The 27,226-nt window shown below is 37.7% G+C and overlaps 1 protein-coding gene and 1 long non-coding RNA gene across 4 annotated transcripts in view; one reads left to right on the top strand and one right to left on the bottom strand.

The window, feature by feature from the left end:
- LOC144975380 (uncharacterized) overlaps positions 1-12,898 on the top strand; it is a 39,495-nt gene extending 26,597 nt beyond the window's left edge. For 2 of the 3 annotated variants that reach the window (XM_078919393.1, XM_078919395.1), the window contains exons 13-14: positions 5,372-5,461; positions 8,511-11,357. In XM_078919393.1, the coding sequence (XP_078775519.1) occupies positions 5,372-5,461; positions 8,511-11,060 (2,640 nt within the window). In that variant the 3' untranslated portion in view covers positions 11,061-11,357. Of the gene's footprint in view, positions 1-5,371; positions 5,462-8,510 lie in introns of all 3 variants that reach the window. The other variant, XM_078919394.1, reaches the window with a different exon arrangement.
- A 4,940-nt stretch (positions 12,899-17,838) lies between these two features.
- On the bottom strand, positions 17,839-27,226 carry LOC144975379 (uncharacterized). The gene is made up of 2 exons (XR_013645901.1): positions 27,116-27,226; positions 17,839-20,959 (listed from the first exon to the last, which is right to left on the bottom strand). It is a non-coding gene; the product is annotated as an uncharacterized LOC144975379 (long non-coding RNA).

Genomic DNA, 27,226 nt, shown 5'->3' with positions numbered 1-27,226 from the left:
GGCGTGTCAATGCTAAGTTGTTTACTACACATCTCTCTTTTGTTGAAAAGCCATTAGGTTCAAAGGCCTAATTACATAGAACCCCCCCCCCCCCCTCTCACACACACATTCAATCAAAGTGGAAATGAAATGGCATGTCAATGGTAAGTTGTCTACCACCCCCTCCTTATTGTCGTGTTGAAAATCCAGTCAGTTCCAAAGCATCAACACACGAGCGAGAACATCTCGCTTGCGTGATTCTACACCCCAACTCCCCCTCTTTCCTCATTTTACGCCTGCCAGTCACCCGTTGTCTTCCTTTTCCAGTCTGCGATTGTGGTACTGGCCAAACCCAAGTGCAGTGATTGAAGTGTTTGCCTACCCCCCACCCCTCACCCTCATCTTATACTTACGCTCTTTGTTTTAATATCGCCGGCATTATTATGTGGGGCCACCTTCCCGAATTTTTGAAGAAAAATAGAGAGAGAAAAGGGGAAGGTGCTCTCAAGTTGTTTCGGTTTAAAGAAAGTCCTTCTTAGAAGTATTTCGGTTCATCGTAAAAATTAGTACAAAGATAATGAAGAAACTAGTACAATTTATTAAATTCTTTGCGGTTTAAGGTATTTTTCGGTTTAGCTTCTTTCGGTTTAAAGTAATTTTACTGTATATATACAAACATGTATATACAGTTGACTACGCTTGTAGCGATGTCGTCGGGGGACCAGAAAAAAGATCGCTACAGCCGTTGGAAGAAAATTCAAGGGAAATATTTCCGACTATTCAACTTCGTTGTAGAGTTAATATATTGAGTTACTGCCCTTATCGTGACAAAAATTCATCGTGACCACTGTAGACAAATATTAGGGTTTTTTTTTTTTGTTTTTTGTTTTGTATGTTTTAAAAAAATTCTTTATTCCATTTTTTATTAATTTATTCAAATAAACGGAACGATATCTGTATATGAAACCCCATGCCAGGATGGTGCCACATTTGAGACATCATTATTAACACTGCACAAGTTGTAGTTGTAGTCTGTGGTTGAGGCAACACACTTAATACACTGTACACTAGACTACAACACACGCGAGACAGCACACAAAGGCACTTCGCGAAGTGAGAGAGGTATATATCTAGTGAAAGAGTAGAGTGAGAGTTCGTTTCGCGTCCGTGTCCGTGTCGCTCTACTCAGACACAACACGCAAGACAAGCAGCACATATTATATCAGTGGTACGTTACACACACAAAGTGTATTGTATGTGTTGTATTTGTATTGACACAGGCGCTTGGTGAAGTGAGAGAAGCAGTGAGGAGAGTGTGTTTCGCCATGCCGCTTGTGACATCGTTACAACCGTGATATTTTTACTATAAAGTATTATGGTCGGGGATAAGATTACGCATCACTATAACCGTCACGATGGATGTAGCGAAGTCATTACAACCGTTTGTATTTTATTGAGTTTGTGGTACATGGGTGCCTGTTCTACAGAAAAAGATCGTTACTTCCGAAGATCGCTACAACCGACTTCGCTACAAGTGGAGTGAACTGTGTATATATATATATATATACAAACATGTATATATATATATATATATATATATATATATATATATATATATACATACAAACATGTATATTTATATTCTTTTTTTTAAATGGGTTAGGGGTCAAAGTTGTTCCCTATAACCAATGTTAAAGTTTTGCCAAGGAGCACAAAATTACTGGCAAATCTAAAAAAAATTAAATCTATTTTTTACAGATTGTATACAAGTAATTTGCAAACCTTTTTTTAAAAAAAAAAATTAAGGGTAATTCTATCACCCCTTGACTCAAATGATTATTTATAAAATCTGCTAGGGCATAGGAAAGTGATTGGTCCTTTGATGTATGTTGTCGCTAATCGCTATCTATTGAACTATTTATGTTTTAATTGTTGTTTATTGTTGGCTGAGGAAGGGCTTTGAGCCCGTAACGCTCTGTGAAGGTACTTTGTTCTTTTTTTTTTTCTTTTTAAGCTGTTATATCCCCCTTTGTTTATTACTTTTTACAGTCCTCTTTGGCTTTAATTATAAGAGAATGTCTTTCATTTGTACATGCTTCGTTCAAATTTTATTCCTGATTGAGCAACTGAGGATTAGTTTGTTAGGGTTTGATTTTTTTTTGTTTTGTTTTTCTTTCAACTTTTAAAAAGTACCTACCAAATATCTGTAGGGAGAGTGGACAACACGGAGGGTAGGGTTATTTTTCTGAGTGGGGTCTTTTGACCTTCCATGGTGAGCAGGAGGTCACATGCTGTCTGTGTCTTCTACGAGGGCTCTCTCATAATTAACCGAAAAATGCATGTAAAATCCGCGTTTTTTATGCTATCAACAAAATTCTTGCACGTGTTCATACCTTGACTCGTCCTTCATTTCTCTACGTAACAGCCAAGTCTGTCGACACACTTCTGCCAACGCTGCACCATGGAATAGATACCCTCTCGGAAGAAATTTCCGTCAAGGTTTTGTAGCCATTTCCGCACATGGTCAACAAGCTCTTCATCGACATCAAAGCGCTTTCCTGCCAGCTCACGTTTCAGTGGCCCAAAGAGGTGATAATCAGATGGTGCGAGGTCTGGACTGTGTGGTGGGTGTGGCAAAATCTCCCATCCATATTTCTCTAGCCAACCTTGCGTCACTCGTGCTGTGTGGGGTGTAGCGTTGTCGTGTTGCAAAATGACCCCGTTGGTCAACTGCCCTGGTCGCTTTCTGCGAATGGCCTCCCTAAGCTTGTCAAGAGTTTGGCAGTACCTTGCAGCATTGATTGTTTCTCCAGGTTGTAAGGTTTCGAACAGAATAACACCACGACTGTCCCAGAAAACAGTTCCCATTATTTTCTTTGCTGACCGCATGACTTTGAATTTCTTCGCGACAGGTGAGGATGGATGTTTCCATGTCATCGAATCTTGCTTTGTTTCTGGGGTGCAATGGTGCAACCAAGTCTCATCACCGGTGACTATGCTGTCAAGAAAAGTCACATCGTACCCTAGAAAGTCTCCGCCAGCGTTGGCAGTATGCCCGTGAACCCTGCGTGAGCTCTTGCTTCTTCTCAAAAGTTCCCTGCAGATGTCCAATCTTTGTTCTTTATGATTGTCTGTCAATTGCTTAGGAACCCATCTTGCGCTGACTTTTCTGTAGCCAAGTTCATCAAATACAATTCTATGGGCAGAAGTTTCCGAAATTTCAAGACTGCTTGCGATTTCATGAAGTTTCAACCTCCTGTCTTGACCATTAAGCTCATCAACTTGCTTCACATTGTCTTCTGACGTTGCAGTTATCGAACGCCCTCTCCCTTCCCTGTCTGTCAAGTCGGAATGGCCGGCTTCAAACAAATTACACCAGTGATAGACTTGTGTACGGCTTATAACATGCTCACCATATACACTCTGAAGTTCTTTATGAATTTCGGTAGGATTCAGACTTTTGGCGTTCAAAAAACGTATGACAGCTCTGATTTCCTCCTTTGACCAAGTTTCAAGATGGGCCGCCATCTTTAAAATCGTCTAGAAATTCATTGTGCAAAATGATGCACTTCATAATTTCTGGGAATATCCGTAAGGAAATAAGGAATATCATGTCATTTACAGAATTAAAAAATCTCCACTGGTCGCTGAGCAATGGGCATTTTTCGGTTATTTCTGAAAGAGCCCTTGTATTTCTCTATATCTGGTTTCTGAGTTGCTTTCTGTCTTTGTCTTTGAATGTGATTACTTGGTTTTGTCCTTGGCCCTTACAGTACAGGAGTTCTTGGTTTAGAGGGAAATAGTCAAATATATAGTGTTTTCGGAGATGATGGTTTTTTTTTACTTTGTAAATTATCTCTGTTATTTATATATAGTATTTTTGTTTTGTTTTGAGCATATATTTAAACATTAGAATGTACTCCTCTTAGTGTGATCATGTGCTGGTGTCTGGATGAGACATTTAAGTGATCTCAAACTAAGTTCATTGATGGTATGCCCTTGGAATCCACATTTGTTCCCTATTTGAACCAATTGCCCTTGGTCTTACTTGATCTTGGATGTTTTAATTGTAGCCTATAGAATTGTGTTTTTTCTTCCTTTTTTACTGGCACTGATGACCAAAATGTGTCGCAAGTCCCGTAAAACCCGTTAAAACAAACAAAACAACGAATTTTTTGGTATTGGGTGCTCTAGAGGCTTATTGATTTATTATTTTTCATATTCAACATTTTAAATTTTAAACAATTGTTTCAGTTGCATGTCTAGAGTATGTGTGAGTGTGTGTGTACTTCAGACGAGGTACATGTTTCATGCAGACAATTGCTCTGAAATCTCCAGCGCACAGCAATTAAGCTGATATTGCATTCATTATTTATTATAGGGAGTTGAATATTTGTGTGTTTTGTTTGTATTCATAGCTCTTACTCCTGTAAAATATATTTAAAAGAACTTGAATTTTTGACCTCCCGTAGTGGGCAGGAGGTCACTTGCTGTGACTTCTATCCCGCTACATCTGTTTTCTGAGTTGCATTCTGTCTGTGTCTTGGAATGCGATTGCTTGATTTTGTCCTGGCCCTTGCAGTTGCAGGAGTCCTTGGTTGAGAGAGAAACAGTCAAATTTATATTGTTTGTTTTGATACTTTTTTCATTGTTAATCATCTCTCTGATATGCACTGTATTATGTTTTGTTTTTGTATTATATATGATTTGTAAACATTTGATTGTATAACTCTTCGTGGGGACCTGTGCTTTTGTCTGGATGAGATTTTTAGGTGATCTCAAACTAAGTACACTGATAGTGAGCTCTTGGAATCTACGTCTGTTCCCTATTTGAACCAATTCCCCTTTGCCTGCCTTATTCTTGGATGCTTTAATTGTAATTCTAGAACTTTTAACTATCCCATTTTCTTCCCTTTTACTGGCGCTGGTATGACCTTAATGTGTTGCAAGCGCCGTAAAACCCTTAAAAACAAACAAAAACAAACATTGTTAATCACCTTTCTGTTATGTACTGAGTCATATTTTTTGTTGTAAATATTCGAGTATGCTCCTGTTATTAAGATCCTGTGCTGATGTCTGGATGAGACTTTCAGTACTTTCAGGTGATCTGAAACTAAGTACACCAATGGTGTGCCCCTGGAATCTACATCTGTTCCCTATTTAAACCAATTCCCCTTTGTCATAACCTTTTCTTGGGTGCTTTAATTGTAATTCTACAACTTTTTGATTATCCCATATTCTTCCTTTTTATTAGCGCTGAAATGACCTAAATGCGTTGCAAGTGTCATAAAATCCTTAAAAACAAAAACGACTTGAATTTTCATTTTTGATTGAGTTTAATCAGTTCATGTTGTTCTCATTTCTTTCACTGTTCTGTGTGTCTATTTCACAGGAAAAGATGTATCACTGCACCTTTTGCCAAAAGAAATTTTTGTCAAGGAGTATAACCGTTCGTCATATAAATTTTCATCACAAGTTAAAGGTAATTGTTTAGCAATGACTATGAAAATTTTTGTTTTATAATTTTGTGGGAAATACTACGCTTAAATCAAAGCCCTATCTCCACTGAGTAAAAATATTTTTGAATGTTGAAAATCCATTCATAAATTTAAAAAAAAAGTTATGCAGTTTCAAAGGGATCATTCATTTGGATGACCCCAAAGAGAAAATAATCGGAAAATATGGGACGCTTTTTCTGCATTTTTATTTTCCGGATTTGTGGCTGTATCTCGCTTAATACGTGGAATTTGAGATAGAAACTTGGTAATTTTATGGCAAATTTATCAGAAAATATGATGAAGCATCAGAAGAGTTCTAACTTGTATAGGTAGTTGTAGTGCTGTATGGCTAGGGTCAACCATGATTTTTTAAAAAATTATACATATTGATCATTTGGAACGTCTTGTGTCTACAACCCATACAAATGATACGAAAATTGCCTGCTAAATTATTATCAATCAAAAAGTCCTGTGAGACCATGACTTATTTAATTTATGGTATTTATTCAAGAGAGAGAGAGAGAGAGAGAGTGTGTGTGTGTGTGTGTGTGTTAATATAATGTGAGGAAAAGAGTAATTGGACAAGTCTATTTCAAAGGGGACAAAGAGTGTTAGTGTTAAAAGTTCGAATTATCAACTGATTATTAAAACAAAATGCGATGGCTGACAAGGTCAATCCCCTGTGACGTAACATTGAAAAAAAATACCTTACAAAGAGTGTGAGAGTTTGCGTCCTCAGACTTTCGCGTGCATGGCTGCCAGATGGCCACGCATGACTTACTTGACTTGACTTAGATGCCTTTCGCGTCTCGACCGAAAGATCGGGTCGCCTTGGCTGTTTCCAGTATTTCCTGTGTGAGGTGTCTCCAATATTGCCGGTCCTCTGCTAGGGTTCTCAGATTTTCAAGGTCCCCTGCCGTTATGAGACTAATGCTTTGTCCAAGTGTTGTGAGGTTTTTGTTTAGGATCACAGGGAGTGTTGTGATCGGTCTTCCTCTGAAAAGGTTCCCGTGTTTTTGGAAGTATCCCGACATGGCTTGGTTTGCTGGTATGTTTTTGTCCCTGCGTAGTATGTGACCGAAAAGTTGCCATCGTTGTTGTAAAATGTCAAGGGAGATTGGTCTTTCTTTTGTGATCTTATAGAGTGATTCATTTGAGATCTTTTTGGGGTATTTGATGTCCAGTACCCTTCTTAGCTGTGTGTGATGGAAGGCATCCAGATGTTCTTCTTCGGATTTTGTCAACGCCCAAGTGCCGCAGTTATACAGAAGTACCGGTTTTACAAGAGCATGGTACAGTTTCAGTTTGGTTTTTCTCTTTATTTTGTCACCTCTAATCCATACATTGGTGAGTTTACTGAGTGCGGCGTTTGATAGCTGTTTTCTTCTTTGTACATCCTCGGTGTCTCCAATTAGTGAGCCGACTTTCTTTGTTCTTTTCCATTCCTCTTTGTTCCTCGATATTGTTGTAAATTCGGTTTTATTGGCATTGACTTGGAGGTCATATTTCATGAGGGTATTTTGTATGATGTCTATATTTGTTGGTGTTGATCCAATAAAATCGACATCATCTGCATAGGCGATTTCTCTAGGGATTGCATTCTCAATATGAGTTGTTGGTTTTGGAATGACTTTTCGAACTTCTTTCAGAGCGTGTTCTAAGTATATTGTGAACAGAATCGGGCTCAGACTATCTCCTTGGGGGGTCCCGATGTTACTTTCGAACTGCGTCTGTTTTGTGGCCCCGTATATCCTTGGTTGTATCTTTGTGTTGCTGAGGAGAAATCGGATTATTCGGAGCTCGCCACGCATGTGACCAAATATAGAATTAAGAATTTTGATTCTTTTATTAAAATGGTTGTCTCCTCTTCTCCCTCATTGAAGTGCAAATTGGGTTGATGTTTTGTGATAATACGTATGAAAAGTACTTATGATAATCAAATGGAATTTGAAACATAAATAGAAGAAATGTGCATTTATGACCTTATTAACGGCAAAATCTCTCCTCTTGGTAGTTTTAGAAATATTTTACTCCAAAGAGTAAATATCTGTTTTTAACGATCTTCTAGTAATCGCACGAATTTTGCCGTTTGGCATAATCTAAAATGACCTCTTAACTAATTGTATGCCAACTTTCAGTCATATTCATTGATAAACAGTGTTATAGTTATAATGAATTTTTTTTAAATAGCATACACGGAATAGCTGTGTCCCATATTTTGCATTCCCTAACCACGGAATCTGCCTATACAACCTGATACTAAAATAGTTATGTCCCCTTAAGATTCACTATATGTAACCTGTTCATTAGTAGTTCTCTGAAGGACTGGTTACATATACATTTCCAAGGTTTTGGAACTGAAAAAGTAGATGGTGTGACATCACGATTTTTCTTCTCTATTTTCCTTTCAGTTAAGGTTTTTACCATTCCCGGCTTATCTCAGGCATACTTGTATTGCTCTATACTCGAAAAAATACATATTAAGATTTAGATGTAAATACAGTGCAACACCTATTCGTTGAACTAAATGGGACAGCTTGAAAAGTTTGTTGAATCCGTAGTGAACATGACTGTAAGAGTAAGAAAAGGGATGATAAAATGATTCTATTGGTTGAGCTATTGAATACGGTAATTAACTGTCTTTTTGTGATCGTCGTCTTGTTTTATAAAGTTATTATTTTGTCAGGGTCAAACGTTAAATTCACGAAGACTACGCAACTTGCTCTGTTCCCCCCCCCCTCTCTCTCTCTCCCCCTGTGGGCAGTGGGTGGGGGAAGGTCAAGGTCATCTCAGTGTTTAGTTTGTTACAACTGTGAAACAGTTGGTGAATTCCATGTAAGATTTACTAACACAATGACGGACATAATTTGGTAATTCTGTCCTTGTTCGTTAAACCCGTGAAAATGTCAAATGCGCGTAGCGCATGTTGTACTGTAGTCATAATTATAATCATTATGTGCTTTTATTTTTAGAAGCTTGAAAATTACCCATTCTTCACTCAGTCTATTTTTTCTCTTTTGTTTTCATTACCAGCTACGTGTTTGTGAGAGTATGTGCCCAGGTTGGAAAATCGACGATGCCATTTTTGTGGAAAAGCGAGAACTCCTTGCATCTGGGCTATTGCGAGAGGAAAAAGTCAGATTAAAGAGTGGGTACCGCAAAAATATAAAATTTGGTCAGAAATCAGACATAACCATTCTCAACTCATTAGCAGGCCTGGGATCACCCACTGTCAAGGTGAAATTTGGTACAGACAAGAAAAAAGTTGCAATGAAGTCATCACCAGGGGTTGTAAATAATGAGCCCACTATTGAATATTGCACAAATGAGAATGAATCCAATGCGTCAGTGTCTGAGCAACCACCACTGGACTCATCACAACAGATTGTAATAAAAACAGAGGAACCAGACCCTCATGCAGAGTTGGACGACACAGAGGAAACAGTAATTGGGACTTGGTATGTTTGTGAGACGTGTGCCATGCAATTCAACACGATGGACAGTCTTCGATGGCATTTGAGACAAGTGCACAACACCACTTTGGCCGAATCGGATGTGTCATATGTGTTTGAGGATGAACCGGTTGGAAATGTGACTAAAGAACCCAGTATGTTGGAATCTCCTCCTGCTCCCAAACAAGAGGTATCGTCAACAGAGGTGTTGATAGAGGATGAAAAAGCTGACAGTAATAAGGATGATTGTCAACAAGTGGTAAACACAAGATATGTCATTGTCTCTAAAGGTAGTGTTGATGAAAATGAAAGCGGCGGTGAAATTATCGAAAAAATTGTCAGCAATAATAGTAATACTATTACTGTGGGAGAGAAAGATGAAAACACTATTAATATTAAATCCAGCTTTAAATGTTCATTATGTTCTTTGTATTTTGGAAGCCGCTTTGATCTGGATAAACATTTCATGCAACACAATAATGAGGAAGTAGCATTAGCTGGGTTGCACAGATGTGACAAATGTGGTGTGGTGATGAAAAACACTCAGCAAATTGCAAAACACATACTCAAGGTCCATGGAGTTGAGAACATCTACGGCTGTAGCATTTGTGATAAAGAATTTTACCAGGAAAGTTCTGTGCTGCGACATATCAAATTTTTTCACAAGTGGGAAATGAAGATTCGTGGAGAGGGAAATATTCCAGTGTTGTTAAAACCAGCATCAGAGCACCTCAAAGTGCCAGGGGCTGGAGACAAGGACAAAGTAAAAGGGAGGGTGAGAGAAGTGGTAAGAGAGGTGGATGATTTTTCTTCCCTCCCTAAGAAGCCTCCTAAGAATGAGGTCAAAGTAACAAGTCGATATGAGAACGATATGACTTTTATCAGCCTGGAGGTTGGTGACCTAGATCATCTACAGCTTTATCGTGAAGATGGACAAGAGGTTAGATTTGAAGTGGTCAGCTCTACTGATAAGGCTACAGTTATCCGAATCAAGGACCCCCAGAAAGACGAAGATCCCAATGACATTCCTATTGTGATCGAAGATGCAGAGACCACTATTGTTGACAAACCCCTGGGTGAGAAAGTTGCAGCTGAGAAAATCCCTTCTGAAGAAGACAATGTTGTTGATATATTCAAAAAAACTTGCGAAGATCCCAAGGTCTCAGTATTGGACTCTCAATCCAAGATTGTTGATAAAAAAGAATTAAATTTAGTCTCAGAATTGGAAGAAATAGACAGAACACCCAAAGTAGTTGTTGTGAAAGAGCAAGGGGTAATTCCTGCTATGGAAGAGAAGAATGAAGAAATTATTGATGATAGCTTCCACAAGCAGCATGAAATTATTCAGAAAAGGATCACTGAAAAAGTCAAAACTCCCATTAAGGCTCAAAATTTGAAAATTTTAAAAAAGGCAGGGATTGAGGATAAGAAAATTAAGGCTGAGCAGAAAAGTATTGAAACAAAGCTCAGTAACAATGACACTTTGGTCATGAAAAATTTAACTTCAAATGAGAAAGGTAGTATAGTCAAACCCTCCAAAGACTTAAGTCCAGAGGTAAGAGTTGTAGAAAAAACCCAAATAAATAAGGTATCTCCATTTGATGAATCTAAAACTTCTGATACAAAAACATCTTCAGTTTCAAACAATGCTAAGGTGAGGACAATTAGTGTCTTGAACAAAAGTCCATCCGATCTTGTTGGTAAAAGTGGTATTGACAAGAAGATTGGTCCAACAAAAAAGCCTGTAGTAGTTCTGGAAAAAGTCAATGTTGGTACAAGAAGTTCTCCCAGAAATTCAGAAAGTCAGGAAAAGACAAATATTGAAACAAAATCTGTTCAAGATAGCAACTTTGATGTTCAGGCAAAAAAAAGAGGGAGACCTGGTAAGGGAATAACTTTAAGTCCTGCTGCCAAACAATTGGAGGCAAACAAAGCATCAGTACCAGGGGATACAACAATTCCAAAACCACAAACTGTGTCTAAGTTGAAGCATGAGCCCATAGTGACAACCCCCAAGTCTTCTGAACAAATTGATCAACCTTTTGGTCAAAGTAGAAGTGGAAGAGTGATCAAAAGGAAGAGATTTGCAGATGAGGAATTTGAAACAACACCTCGAAAACACCCAAAATAGTTATGGAAATATAAAGGTAATAAAAGCTTTCTGCTTGATTTTGATTTGCTTCAACTCCACAGTGACTCGAGAAGCTGAATCAGAAAACAGATGTCTTCAATTGCGTGACATAAGAATGATATGCAAAGTTGCTCAGTGGCGATGTTAAATTAAAAATTCTTTCGATAACAATAAGACTCATTGAATTAATTGACAGCAGATTGGGTCTATGCTTTCTCTAACTTTTTGCCAACCCCCTCACTTCATGCGAAATAGGTTGTCCTTTACCTTTTAAAAAAAAAAGAGTTGTATGAAAAATCTATTCAAGTGCATATCTGCAGCGTGGAACGGACAGTAACAATTATACTCTTAACCCACTCAACCCTAACACAAACCCCGCCTATCTCTGTACCTGGCTGTGGTTCCTTTTACTCCACTATTATTTACATTTTTTTTTTTTGGAGACAAATTGTATACATATTATTAACGTTACTATTTTTAATCTTTACATGGTAGTGGTAGTTGAATAAAACTATGTACATACCAAATTTTTTTAATTTTTTTTTGGATTGGGCAATTTTCCAATTTTGAAAAGTACCAAAATTTCTATGGAGAAAGGACAGCAAGAAGGTAGAGCTGGGTGAGTTCCTTTGACCTCCCATGGTGGGCAAGAGGTCACTTGCCATGTCTTCTATCCCCTTCTATTTATGCTTTTAATGAAATATTTGCTTGACATTTTATGAATATGCTATTGTTAATGTAGTGTATTATATTTTATACATGATTTGTGACTGGATGGCTCAGTGGTACAGTGCTGTCATCTGCATTTTTTGCCAAATTGGGACCTAAAATTTGCCAAAATTTGCCCCCAAAAAACCCAAAATTTGCCAAGAAATTTGCCAAAAAGACCAAAATTTGCCAAAAAATTTGCCGAGGAGAACTAAGATTTTTGACGAAACGATCCATGACTGAAGTTGGAAGTGTAAGTGACTCGATTTATTTGACTTGAGAAATGAAATGACTGTGAATAGTGTTGTTACAAAGATTTTAATGGATCATTATCCGTAGAGAGTAGCTTCCCTTGGTTTGGGCCCAGGCAAAGCTGCAACATTTCTCAAGTTTGCACTTTTTTTTTCGTTATTTTGTTTTCACTTCTTTTTTTTCCAAAAATTTGCCACGCGATTTGCCAATTTTCCCAAAATTTGCCACGATTTGCCAATTTTGGGAAATTTGCCAAAATTTGCTGATGGTCCTGATATTTGCGGCCGCAAATTGCCATTTGCAGCCGCAAAAAAATGCAGATGACAGGTACAGTGTCTCATCTTTTCACAAAAAATCAAGCGATGTTAGGCGTGGTTTGTGTGTGCTACTGGTCGTGGAAAATTCTGGTTACCACACTGTGTCCTTGGTTAAGGTACTCAACACACATTAACTTATTCGACACAAGTGTGAATGAGTACCCGTCTAAATGCATTTGAAGGATATTGTAAGAGTCTTGGTACAAAAGGGGACACCTAACAGACAAATGGCACTGATTGAAATTGAAATATGGTTCTATATTATTATTATGGCTTCTTCTTGTAGTAATTCAGAGCCATTAGGCCCATGAAGCTGGAGTTTATCCTGGTTTCTATAGCATGAAACGGACAATAGCAATTGCTTGCTATCCTTTGGATAGGATGCTAGTCTATCACAAAGTACTTTCCACCAGATCTAATAGATCCAGCTACCCATTAACTGCTGGGTGGATAGGGGGGGTCTCAACTGCACTCAGGATCGATCTTGGTCCCTATGCTTGTGAAGCGAGTGCTCTACCAACTGAGCTATCGGGACCTCATACTCATACGGCCTGACAGGGGGCCTGACAGGGGAATAAATGTAACTATTGTGAAGTACACTGAGCATGGTAAATCCTGGAAATTTTCTGAATAAATGTTCATTTTCATTTAATTTACATATAATTTTTGTTGTTACACCAAAACCTTGTCCAAATTGAACTGATTGACATGCTATTACTGCACCATCTGAACAAATTAAAGTTAAAGTACAGTGGATCTCTCCCATGGCGGGCAGAGTGGTCACTTTCGCTGTGTCTTCTATCCCCCTATATCTGTATTCCCTTTCTGCGTCGCTCTCGTCTTTGTTTTAAAATGACATCGCTCATTTTTTCGCCTGGTCCTGGCAGAGATCTTTAGCTTAGAGGGAAGCAGTTGAGTGTTCCCTTTTCTATTTTTTTTTTTTTTTTGAGAAATACATAGATATTTTTTTCCTTGTCAATCATCTCTCTGTTATGTGCTATTAATTATAGTTTGTAGTTTGCAATATATCATACTTTGTATACATTTATTCTTCATCGATAGTGTGATCCTTTTCTTGTGTCTGAATATGACTTTTAGGTGGTAATGTCAAGATAGACACATTGATAGATTGCTCATGGAGTAGGTATTCCTTATTCCTAGTCCTAGTCCTAGCCCTCTTGGAAAAAAAAAATCTGGAGCTTTTATATAGCGCAATATCCACTAAATGTGCCCAAAGCGCTTTACAAAAGGTCCCTGACCAACAGCAACACATAACGTGTAGAACGAGACATGACGCCTGTTTGGCGGTAATTACAATTTTTCCAACAGAGACAATGCTTTTGACGGCCAGGTGCTAATTTTACACCAGAGTCTGGTGAGAGAATGTGAGAAAAGAGTCTTTTCCAAGGACTCAACTATGCGCAGATCGAGGCTCGAACCCAGGACCTTCCGATCAGAAAGTGAGTGTCATACAAGACCACATAGTCTTGGTCTTTCTTTTTCTTTGCCGCCTTTAACTTCTGTTCTACAACTTTACCCCTGTCCTTCTGTTTTTACTGGCACTAAAATGACCTAGAAGTGTTGCAAGTCACGTGCTGTAAAGCCCCTAAAAAATAAACAGCGGATCTTGGAATACAATGAGGTTGGGAGAACTGAGGGGTATCGGGCTCATTATATCTGAAGTCTAGTTGAATAAAAATAAAAGACAAATGCAGACCTGCCTACTTGAAAAACTAAAAATTCGTAATTTTTAGGAGGTTAAAAGTAAAAGTCTAAACGCTATAGTTTACTTTTTAAATATCAACAATTTTCCCTCACGAGGATTGAATAAAACTTCAAAACCCTTAAAATTATATGTAAATATCTAGTGTAGCATAAACTTTTATTTTCATTGTTTTCAATAAGTTTTGCGGGTGGTTGGATGGGAGCATCACCCTTGAATCATATACCTATGATGTTCGCATGGGTGTACGATCTGATAGTGATGTCGTTTCTTCTTCTCTTTACTAGTCTATCCTGCTTCTTTGGTTTGTGATTGTATTTTTGGCAGGGGATATTTTTTTTCTCTCTAAATCTACTGCCTGTTTGTTCTTGGTTATTTATAATTTAGCTTATGATATCTTTAGGTTATGATTTTGATTTACATTTGTACTATTTTTGTTAGATTGCTTGTTTTTTTGTTTCAGCGGTCTTTCATATAACCTCAATTGTGTTGGAAGAGACCTAAAGCAACAAAAAAACAAACAAACAAAAAGTTTTAATGACTTAGAGATGCTCATGCCGTTCTAATATTAGAGCCAAAATTTGGTAATTCTACTAATTTTTCGTAACAGTGGGCAGGTCTCCAAATGCTAGTTTGTGTGAAACAATTTTGAATGCAAAGTGTAATGGTGAAGGTCCTGATAGCTCAGTTGGTAGAGCACTCACTTATGGGTTAGCATTGCTTAACAGTATGGTCTTTGCTTTGTACCTGAAAGTTACCAAGCTCGAATACCCATTGCGCTGTTTGGCCTCGCCCTAGCTCAATTTGTGGTGCTGCACTGCGGCTGATGCCTGGGTTATTCCAGTCTTCCCTTAGAATAGACCCTCCTAAAGACTAATTTCCCCTATGGGATGAATAAAGGGAATTATTTATTTCACACGCAACGGGACTGAGATCGACCCTGGGTGCAGTCGAGATTATTTTTGATCCCCCTGTCCACCCAGCAGTGATTAGGTAGCTGGGTCTCTTAGATTTGGTGGAAAGTACTTTGCAATAGACTAGCGTCCGATCCAAAGAGTAGCAAGCAATCGCTATGGTCTATTTTATACTATATAAATCGGGATAAACTGTGGCTCCATGAGCCTCATGGCTCTGAAGGACTTGTACTTTAACTCTCTCCTTACCAGCTATTTTCAGAATTTTACCCAAAACTTCACACTCACCCAACACAAAAATAGATTTTTCAAACAGTATAGCAACGAGTATATTCTATATTTTGTTCAGAAAAATGAGAACTGCAACACAATGTCGAGTTTTTATAGCTGTACCTACCTATAACAAAATGAAATCGGAAAAAGAAAATTGTTGGCTGCATCGTAACAAATGTGACGATTTTCCTATGGGTGGTAAGGATAGGGTTAAGTGTAATAGCAGTCCAAAGAGCACTGAGTCTGAGTATGGAACAAAAGCGATGAGGTGATTAACTCTCTCAATCTCAACCCTATCACCGACTATATCCGTAGTTTACCCGCCCGGAGTTACTTTTACCCCATGCCTATTTATTACATTTTTCTGAGACAAATTTTGGCATAGTATCAAAGCTAATGTTTTTATTTTTTACATGTTTAACATTGTTAATGGTAGTTGAATAAAACTATCTATGTACCTACATGCTCATTTTTAGTACATTTTTTTCCAATTTTGAAAAATAGCAAAAATCTCTAGGATTAAGTGAGTTAAGACCAGTTGTTGGGGTGACTAAGACCAGCTTCCAAATGAAGTGCTATGTGGTCTAGTGGTATGACACTCGCTTTCGGATCGAAAGGTCTTGGGTTCGAGCCTTGCTCTGCGCATAGTTGAGTCCTTGGAAAAGACTCTTTATTCACATTCTCTCACCGTACTCCGGTGTAAAATTAGTACCTGGCCGTCAACAGCGTTGTTTCTGTCCAAAAAAATTATAATATCGCCTAACAGGGGTCATGTCCTGTCCACATGTTAAGTGTTGCCTTTGGCCAGGGCCCCATGTAAAGCGCTTTGAGCACAATTAGTGGATATTGCGCTAGATATAAAAAAAGCTCCAAAAAAGTGTCTTTAGACCACTTTTTAAAACATCTTTAAATGATATATATATATCTCGACATTGCAATAGCCTGTCCGATGTTATTTTGCTAAAGGGTGGGGAAGGTGAAATCTATCAAATGATGTAGGTACATTTTAATTTTACCATATTTTTGTGTTTAATGATTTTCAATCGGGGGTGGGGGGGTGTTACATAGGGGTCCATTCTACGGTACTGCAATATTATTATTACGTATTGATATTGTCCATTGTTGCTCCTAATTGTGCATGTGTATAGGATTGTTATATGTACAATGTACGGTAATAAAATTATTGTATGTTTTTTGTCGTGTTGTTTACTTTGTTTTGTTTTTTTTAATGATAAGTTTCTCTCTTTCTTTCTCTCTCGTTTAACGTTTTTTTGTTGTCAATTTTCTTTCCCTTACAGGGTCACCTGTTCAAAATGCTTAATCCAAAACAAAATTCTTATAACTTGATTATCTACTGTTTGGTGTAAAAATGAATATTGTGTATTGGATGACAGGTAAATTATGTAAGTTTTAAATGGTGCGCAGTGATTGTTCAGTTCCTTACTCTTGAACTAACGTGCATTTATATGCAGGTCTGTCAACCCAATTCATTAGATACATATAGGCTCATTGCTGTGATGGAAATCTCAAAAATGACACAAAATAGTGTCCATGACAAGATGCCCGTAATTGAGTCCGGATGTCAGACCTGCATATTTGTACACATCATTTTTGAATAAAAAGGCATTTTGAATGACACAATTTTGTTAACACCAAAATGTGATACGTGGGTGGTTGGATGGGAGCATCACCCTTGAATCATATACCTATGATGTTCGCATGGGTGTACGATCCGATAGTGATGTCGTTTCTTCTTCTCTTTACTAGCCTATCCTGCTTCTTTGGTTTGTGATTGTATTTTTGACAGGGGATATTTTTTTTCTCTCTAAATCTTCTGTCTGTTTGTTCTTGGTTATTTATAATTTAGCTTATGATATCTTTAGGTTATGATTTTGATTTACATTTGTACTATTTTTGTTAGATTGCTTGTTTTTTTGTTTCAGCGGTCTCTCATATAACCTCAATTGTGTTGGAAGAGACCTAAAGCAACAAACAAAAAAAAAAAAAATGTGATACCGTAGCACTCTATAGAGCATTCCACACTGAGTTTAGAACCAAATGCGCCTTGCATTAAAAACTTTTCTTAAAACTCTCCAGTCAGTTTATTGGGTTTATATTTATAACCAACGTGTACATATTTGCAGGTCTGCTATACAGGCATCCTTATGGGCCTAGTTTAACATTGTTGTAATGGACACTATTTTTCGTCCTTTTTTCTTTTTTGGGGATTTCATTACAACAATGAGCCCATAAGGAATTGGGTTATCAGACCTGCAGATAAGTGCACGTCGGATAACGAGTTCTTCACTTACACGATTTGTTGGTAGGTAGCTGTCTTGTTCAATTGGTCTTTTGTTATTATATGACACAACAGACAGTCTTTTGTTACCTGATTGTTGACAAGAACACTTTGGCAAGACGATAAGATGCGATTTATCATCTTCACATTTTCTTTTCACACAAAATCACGAATAGTAGGGGGGGGGGGGGGGGGGGTTAAGCTAAAATCATGCAAATTCAGGTTGGAAGCAAGAAAAATTTGCATACAGGTTACCAAGACTCATAAAAAAAAACATCTGCTGTAGAACCAATCTGCCAATAATAATAAATATTTATTGCCCTCAAAAAGTGGCAATTTGTCATTTGGTTACACATTTATAACATACAATAGTGACATAGACACACTCACACAGATGCACACTAGTAACATCGTAGTAATCGAAAAAAAAAACCAACAAAACGGCATCAACAACAACATCATCACCATCTTCATCATCACAACAACCTTCCTAATAGTTTCGTTACAATCCTTCACTTTCACCATTCCCCTATACACCATCACCATCTTCATCATACTCCATATTATATTATTTCCTATAACAAGTTATGAGAGGGAAAGCCTGTGTGATCCTGCTCACTCTCTAAATCATAACATTTCGGTTTAAGGCCTTAGATTTTCCCTATTACAGCTAAATTAAACAAGGGAAATAACAGTAAATACAAATGTTTCTTCATATTCATGATTCATTGTAGTAGGTGAGGTTCCTGGCCTCCCATAGTGGGCAAGGAGGCACTTGCTGTGTCTTTTATCCCCTTATACTATAGCTATTTTCCCATTTGCTTTCTGTCTTTGTCATGGAATGAGATTACTTGGTTTTGTACTGGCCCTGGCCTGAGTCCTTGGCTGGGAGGGAAACAGTCAAATGCATATTTATTGTTTTGGGAGAAACTAAGTACATTGATGGTATGCTCTTGGAATCTACATCTGATCCCTATTTGTTCCCAGTTCCCCTTTGTCTTACTTTTTCTTGGGTGCTTTAACTTTAACTGTAATTCTAGAATTTGACTATCCCATTTTCTTCCTTTTTACTGGCGCTGATATAACCTAAATATGTTGCAAGCGCCGTAAAGCCTTAAAAAAAATATTAGGCTAAACCGTGCACATTCGGATTGAAAGCATGAAAATTGGCATACAGGTAGCTAAACCCATGATATAAATGACACCTGCTGTTGAACCTCTCGCAATTTGTCATAACAGTGCGTTTTTAGCACTTATTTTTCCCTATATATAGCATGACTTAATTATGTAAATGTTGCTGCTCGAAGCTCGAAGAAATATGTGAAATTGAATGTAAGCTTCAATTCAATTACAAAAACAGATCAAATGAACGTTTTATGTTTCCCCTTTATCGACAAAACAGGATGAATGAAACACTACAGATGAATGAGATAATGTGGTAGTGGCGTTGTTAAGATGAATAAACAAAACATTGGTTGGCAGGAAATAGTATGCTCCTTTGTAAGGAAGCAAGAATTAAAATGGAATAATAGATATTTCTAAAAGACGCGCAATTAATTAAGTGAAAAGCGGGGAGGTGGAGAGGAACTGTGTAATGCAGTTTAGAAAGTGAAATGTAGAAACGTGTAGACTGTTGTTGAAAAATAAATAGGCCTACAATGGAATTGAAAATAAATACAAAAAAAGGGATGTCGGTATAAGTATAATCATTAGTGGCAGTAGCAGCAGCAGAAGGAACAATAGTACTTTTAGTAGGAGTAGTAGTAGTAGTAGTAGTAAGATAAGATTAGATCAGATATACTTTATTGATCCTGAATGGAAATTATCATAATGTTACACATCATTCATCATTATATTAGCACAGATTTATACACTGTCATGAACCAATTGATGAAAATAAGAAGCTAATTAAAAGCAAAATAAACATCAAATATAGTAAAACATTCATATTCCTTTTTACTGGCGCTGATATGACCTTAATGTGTTGCAAGCGCTGTAAAACCCTTTAAAAAACAGTAAAAAGGAAGAAAATGGGACACTAAAAAGTTCTAGAATTACAATTAAAGCACTCAAGAAAAGGTAAGACAAAGGGGAATTGGTTCAAATAGGAAACAGACGTAGATTCCAGGAGCACACTATCAAAGTACTTAGTTTTAGATCACCTAAAAGCCTCATCCAGACACAAGCTCAGGTCCAAACGAAGCTTATAAGAGGGATACACTCAACTGTTTAAAAAGGATCTAAAATATTTAAACGAAACAATAGAATGCATAACAGAGAGATGATTTTCAAGGAAAAAAATATCATCTCCCAAAACTCTAACTACACATTTAAGTGTTTCCCTCCCAGCTAGGGTATCCGGCCGGGGCCTGGACAAAACCAAGTAATTTCATTCCAAGACAAAGACAGAAAGCATGTTGGAAAACAGATATAGGGGATAAAAGACAGTGAGTGCCTCCCTATGGGAGGTAAGGAACTCCAACGTACAAATGACAACCAGGTATGTGAGAGTTACAGATGATAGTTTAAAATTAACTAACCCACAAACAGACTGACACCCAGGTATTTGAGAGCTACGAAACCTGGTTTAAAATTAACAAACACACAAACAGACTGACAACCGAGTATTTAAGAGCTACAAAACCTGGTTTAAAATTAACAAAGACACAAACGGACTAACAACCAGGTATTTGTAACCTTATTACACTTGGACAACTTTGTACATTTCTTCTTTAGAATTCAAGTTTTGGATTGGCCTTTATAATTTATACAAACTTTATCGATGGTGCTGCCAAGACATTTTGTTGTCAAGAGTTTATCTAAGACTAAGATATTCTGCTTTTTGTGTTGTCTCCAATTTTTCTTCATGAACTTATTACGAATTAGCTGGCATTTCTTTAGGTGGAATTCCATTTTCCATTCTTTCTCCCATGATTGTAGTCTGTACATGTCTTGAAGTATATTGCAATCTTTTGATGTTTGAATTTCCCTATAAAGAAGGCTATCGTCCACAAAAGTCGATTTTTTAAAAATATCCTTTTGTTACATTATTCGGCATATCATTCTTTGATGCAAATCAAAAAATAAAAAAGGGAGCCTAAAACTGTTCCTTGACAGGACTGGAAGTGATGATGACAATTTGTTCTCAACCATGACTCTTTGGGATCGCATCGAAAGAAATGATTTCATCCATGCATGGGTGGTTTTTGAGATCCCATAGTGATCAAGCTTGTTCAAAAGGCTTTGGTGGTGTACTTTATCAAATGCTTTGATGAAATCCAGTAGAATGACATCAGTCTGGCCTCCTGTATTAATCGTATTAGCAAAATCATCACAAGTCGTGATCAGTTGTGACTCGCAGGAACGATGTTTGCTAAAGCCATGTTGGAAATCAGTCAGCACGTTGTGCTGCCCTGTGGAAAAATGTCATTTTTCATCCCAAATTATATCAAAATTATGCCCAAAACATGTCAAATTATGCCAAAAATGCCAAATTATTCCACAAATTATGCCAAAAATGCCCCAAATAATGATAATATAATATACACGCATATACCAAAATATTCTTATTTATTTATAGTAATAATGATAACGTTGATATTGACATTGCATACATAGAAATGAAATAAAATGAGAAGTGAATATAAATTAATATCCTCAATATTACTACTAATACCAAACTGTATCAACAATAATGTCAGTCATAATGTAATATGTCTACACACAACAATATTATGTTTCCAAGTATACATCATAACATATCAAAATTGCCACCAACTAAATTAGAAAAGGAGGAGGAAAACTGGCACCAAAGAACGCGAAAGGAGGAAATTCTCACATAAATACCAATTGTACAGTAATGCTACTGTAGTGGAGTAATGGCTACCCTCTATTTTTAAATGTAAAGTGGAACCTATGCAACATGCACACTGACAATAATACTCAGTCTGACTGAGTTAGTCAGTATATTTGAAGAAAGGGAAGGAGAAAAAACTTCATATGTGATTGATTGATTGCCACATTATCACACGATAATCAAAACTAAAATTTGCCAACAAAAAATGAACGAAAAGACAGTAAGCAAGAAGGACGATTAAAATGGATCATGTCATTTTAAAAATATAGAAATTATGTACTATGCATCCACTCTGAATAGACCAGCATCATATTCTGGTGATTAAAAAAAAATTCTTTGCAACAGACATCTTCTTCTTCTTCTTCGTTCCCGTCACGTCACATGGTCAGTCCGGTCTGGTGAATGAAGCCCACAGTGGTCCTGAGGTCGTCCTCACTGCCGTACAGCTTCTTTGAGTATGGGGTTGGGTCAGGCCAGAAGTTCCTTCTCAACTGGTTGTACCTTGGACATTCCATTAGGACATGATGTCCATTTTCATGTTCAAGTCCGCAGTCACATTGTCCAGAGGCACCTGCTCTCGACATCCTCCACATATGTTCCTTTAACTGGTTGTGTCCAGTTCTCAGTCTGAAGATGATGACCTGTTCCTTTCTGTCGAGCACCTTGATTGGGTCATTCATGTTGTATTCTGGGTGCTTCTCTCTCCATCTCTGAGACTGGATAAATTTGGCCATTTTGTTAATTTCTCCTGTTGAGTACGTTGGGGAGGGTTGCTGCATGCGACTGCCTGCCTTTGCCAGTTGGTCAGCGATCTGATTTCCAAGTATCCCACAGTGTCCTGGAATCCACTGCAGTACAATGTTGGTAAACTTGCTTAGCTTCATGAGGTCTTCCACCAAGGCATCTATATCATCCGCAAAGGACATCATTATATCCTCCAGAATTTTCTTAGCATCTGTTAAAATCACTATGTGTCTTCAACAGACATTATTATTATTAGGAGTCCACAGCAGTAGAAGGTGGGAAAACCCGGAAAAAAGTCAAAAGCCAGTGGAGTTCCATGGAATCAACTTAGTAAAAGGACAATTAAGATGGATCATGTCACTTTATAATTTGAAATGTTAGTTTGTCATACCTACTTAAAGGAGAAGTGAGTTCAAAAGTTACACTCGAGCCTTATCAACTTGAATCGAAAAACGAAATTATGATCATTCAGACCCACCACGAAAATACTGGTTGGGTTTTATGTACCCTGTGCTTAAAAAGAAAAGAATTTTCTTGTTTAAAAAAAAGCCACAATGGCAACAAAAATGCGGCAAATTGTGCGGAACGGCAAAAAATGCAGCCAAATTATGCAGAATGCAGCCGCATTTTCCTGGAGGGATACGTTGTGGTAATCAAGGTGTTTCATGATATAGCTGCATATTACGTGTTTGCTGGAAGAGAAGAAAATCGCATATTATTATTATATATCACAATGATGTACGAGATGAAACATTGCATGCTTCTTGACAATGGATTTTTAATATTGTTTACGTCTTCCTTGTATTTTTGGTCGGTTTGACTTTTTTGTCACATGTTTCCATATGTTTTTCCAGACATTTAGGGTTGATATACACCTGTTTACAGTTTGGACACTCCAATTTGGATTTTTCAGGAGGATTGGGTTTTTTCGTCAGCTTCTCTTTTTCTTTCTCACTCGACTGCTTAGAATTTTGTGTCGTGCTTCCACATGCTTCCTCATCTTTCACACATAACTGCTTTTTATCTTTTAGCAGACTTGCTTCCTCAAGTTTTTTCAGGTCCTCAGGTTTTTTGTCAGGCTTCTTTTTTGCTTTTACACTCGACTGCTTAGAAGCTTGCTTCATGCTCCCACATGCTTCCTCGGGTTTTTCCAGGCCCTCAGGTTTTTCATCAGGCTTCTCTTTTTCTTTCTCACTTGACTGCTTACCATCTTGTGTCGTGCTACCACGTGCTTCCTCATGTTTTTCCAGGCCCTCAGGTTTTTTTACCGGCTTCTTTTTCTCTTTCACACTCAATTGCTTAGAATTTTGTGTCGTGCTTTCACATGCTTCCTCATCTTTCACACATAACTGCTTTAAATCTTTTATCAGACTGCGTGTTACAACACAAGAGAATTGTATATCTCTGAATATGTCAATCTTTTCCATTTCAGTACTGTCTTTGTATTTATCATATTCACCGACTTTACACTCTATGCTGTCGATATGCCTCTGAGTTGTGATGACCCACTCTGAAGCATAAGGCAGGAGGATAGTCTTTACATCTTCTTCAAGGAGAGGTTCCCCAACTTTCTGTCGAATGATGCCTTCTGTTTTTGAATATGGCGTAGTATCAATAGCCGATGTTGAGATTTCAAATATTATTCTTACCTTGACTGGAACAGGAAAGTTCTTGGCTGCTGCTTTCTCAACTTTATTTTTTACTTCTTCTGGTCGCTTATGATCCCATCCATCTGTTCGCCCTACTTTGCAAAGCATCCAGTGTTCTTCTTCTGCTTTCAATGGGATACCCTCAATTAATACAGCATAAATCTTGGGTATCATAATCTCTCGGCGAATGCGTCCAGCACTCCGTTCATAAAATTTATCATTGATTATTCTGATAAATCTATCCATTTTTTCAACTTTCCCATCCTCCAAAAACCATTTAATTACATCATCTTCCACAATTTTTGATTTTGCCATTCTTACAATTGAACTTATTACACTTTAGCTGCACATTAGAAAAATGATGAATTGAGCAATTTATAAGAATTAGAATTTGAAGCACAAATACTGTCACTATTTATTAGTGCCGCGCTGAGGACCGGACCGAGGACCGGTCCCACGGTCTTTTAGCTGTGAACCGTCGTCCGGTCCCAAAGAGGAAGACCGCCGGCGGTCCTCACTTCTTATCACCTTTCAACGGTCTGGCGCCATACTACTTCCCCAGCGATTCGTTGCCTCGGTCCTTTGCCTATCTTCCACCAATCACCACCCATCCCACTTAATTAATCGCACCCACCCCCCTTTGCCATACACTAAACGACACAGACGACCATAGAGGCAGACGACCACCTCCCTCCACTCCGCAAACCGCCCTTTCGTGTGTGAGATGGGGGGAACAGGAGGCGCACGCCTTGGACGATTCCATTATACGGGGTAAATTTCAAAATTTACTACACCATAATGATCGCAATGACAATGATCTATGATGAAGGCATGACCCCTCTTCTCTAATGGGTTATTGTTTGAAATGTATGTGACTACTAAAGATGTGTGTGTGTGTGTGTGTGTGTGTGTGTGTGTGTGTGTGTGTGTGTGTCTCAAACCTAGCAAGTTGCAAGTCTGATTTTTTGTTTTCTTTTGTCCATCTCTTGTCGCCACTCCTTTCTATCGCATTGTTGTCATTTAAAATAATACAATAATATTAAAATTTCGTTTGGTGTTTTAACTAATCAAATAATATGAGTTTCATTAGTTTCTTCCTTCCAAAAAAAACAGTTATAACGTCTGTATTTTTAAAAGGTCCAATAGAATATTTGGGGACCCCGATAGCTCAGTTGATAGAGCACTCTCTTTATACGCACAGGGCCAGAGATCGATCCAGGGTGCAGTCGAGTTTTTTTCTGAATCCCTGTCTACTCAGCAGTGAATGGGTAGCTGGGTTTGTTAGATCTGGCGAAAAGTCACCATCGACCCCACTTATTACTTATTACCGCATCCACCCCCTCTTATTATAACTTCACGTCTCTCTCTTACTCTTCAATGCTCGCTGCCCTCTCATGTGTGTGTGTGTGTGTGTGTGTGGGGGGGGGGGGGGGGTAGGAGTTGCGTGTGTGTATAAACGCCACGAACAACTCGATCAACGCCTTGGGTGATTCCATTATCTCCGTTAATGGGGATAAATTTCAAATTTTATTCACGCTAAATTATCGAAGTAACAATGAAGTACTGTGATCAAATAAAGAAGGCATCACCCCTCTTCTCTAATTAGGTTACAATTTGAAATGAGTGTGACTACTCCGTGTGTTTTACTCCTGTAGACCACGGTTTTCATCGTGTAGCGGTCTTTAACGGTTCAAGAATGAACGATCCCATGGTCCCAAAGGTCAAAACGGTCTCTCAGGAATGTTCAATGTCGAAAAGGACCGCCGGTCCTAGGACCGGTCCTTGCGGTTTTCATTTCCCAGGGACCGTAGGACCGTGGTCCTTAAGCTTGCCAAGGACCGCCGCGCACTACTATTTATAAAATACAGTATATGAGCAATATTGACCAAATTCTGCAGAATAAAACTGTGTATCAGTGGCCGGATACATGGATCAATGGATGGAAGGATGAATGAATTGATGGTTAACACATAAATTATAAATAGAAAGATCATGCACACCAAAGATGAGTGAATGGGACAATGAATGCAGAAATCAAACAACAACAACAACAACAAATAATAATAATAATAATAATAATAATAATAATAATAATAATAATAATAATAATAATAATAATAATAATAATAATAATACAGTAATAATAATAATAACAACAACAACTAATTAAGTAAATAATCAAATAAATAAATAAATAAACGATAACAAATTAGTTTTGGTATTCATTTGTAAGAGTTATGACCGACGTGTATATCTGACACCCGAACCCACTAATGGGCCTAGTTTAACATTGTTGTAATGGACAATATTTTGCGTCACTTTTTGAGATTTCCATTACAACAATGAACCCAAAGGAATTATGTTATCAGACTGAAAATTAGTGCACGTCGGTTATATGTGACCCGCCGTCTCAAAACGGTATTATGTCGGGATGCTTTGGACCACAAAAAGTGACTCTAACTGAGTGGGTCACCTATGTCGAATCAAAACAAATTAAAATTCAATATCTACAACAACAAAAAAAATTTCAATTTGAGAAATTATTCTTATTCATATAGATATTAGCATTATACAATGATACTGGCTTTCTATAGTCTCTGTTAACTCTGCTGTATCATAATAATATATCCTACAAGATATCACACGGCCTTTGTCTCTCTCTCTCCCTCTCTTGGCAAGTAGAACAGAAAATAAAACAATCCGAAGAAAACTGGTAAGTAATACAACAAATCACAGTGCTTTCATTTAAATTCCAAAACAAAAATTAAACTGTCGATCAGAACGAACTTGACGTCACTCAAATCTTTGTTGTTTTTTTTTAGCCATCCATGATTATGAGTTATTCTCACTTAACTGTATTAACCAGACTATAAACGTTTCAGGTTACATATAGTTTTGTGTTGGTCCGGATGGCAATGTTGTGAGTTTTTTAGCCAAGCGCACAGTATCTTTAATACACATGCAATGAAACAGTAGATTTTTGTCCAATCAAAACATGGAATTTGTGAGACACCTTCAAACGTGGTCGAACAAGAGCGTGAATGAAATCGACCTCTCTCTGATAATTGTTTTTGTTTTTATACTGCCAAATTGGTGACTAGTTATCACACGATTTTCTCGATCATATTATAAACGTTTAAGTTTACACATAGATAGTTTTCTGTATTGGGCAGGTTTAGAACAGTGGGTATTTTACTTAGACACATATCATCGATAGAACCTGTGTATCAAGATAGTTTGTTATGTTTACTGCCATTGTTTACATTATGATTATTGTGACGACTGTCCGAGAGGCGTGTTTATCTTAAATGTCTCTTTACCAAGGTTGGTCCAGCAGGAAACACTTCGTTACTACCGCAAACTCGGGGACCCGAGTCTCTCTTGCTTAGTTTACCCTAGATACGGATGACACCGGATGTTGCTTATCGTTA

Source organism: Berghia stephanieae, chromosome 6 (assembly GCF_034508935.2).
Source record: "Berghia stephanieae isolate SIO BIC M18660-M18661 chromosome 6, UCSD_Bste_1.3, whole genome shotgun sequence".
NCBI lineage: Eukaryota > Metazoa > Mollusca > Gastropoda > Nudibranchia > Aeolidiidae > Berghia > Berghia stephanieae.
Note: the sequence above shows the minus strand (reverse complement) of the source record. Positions and strands in the feature narration are given on the sequence as shown.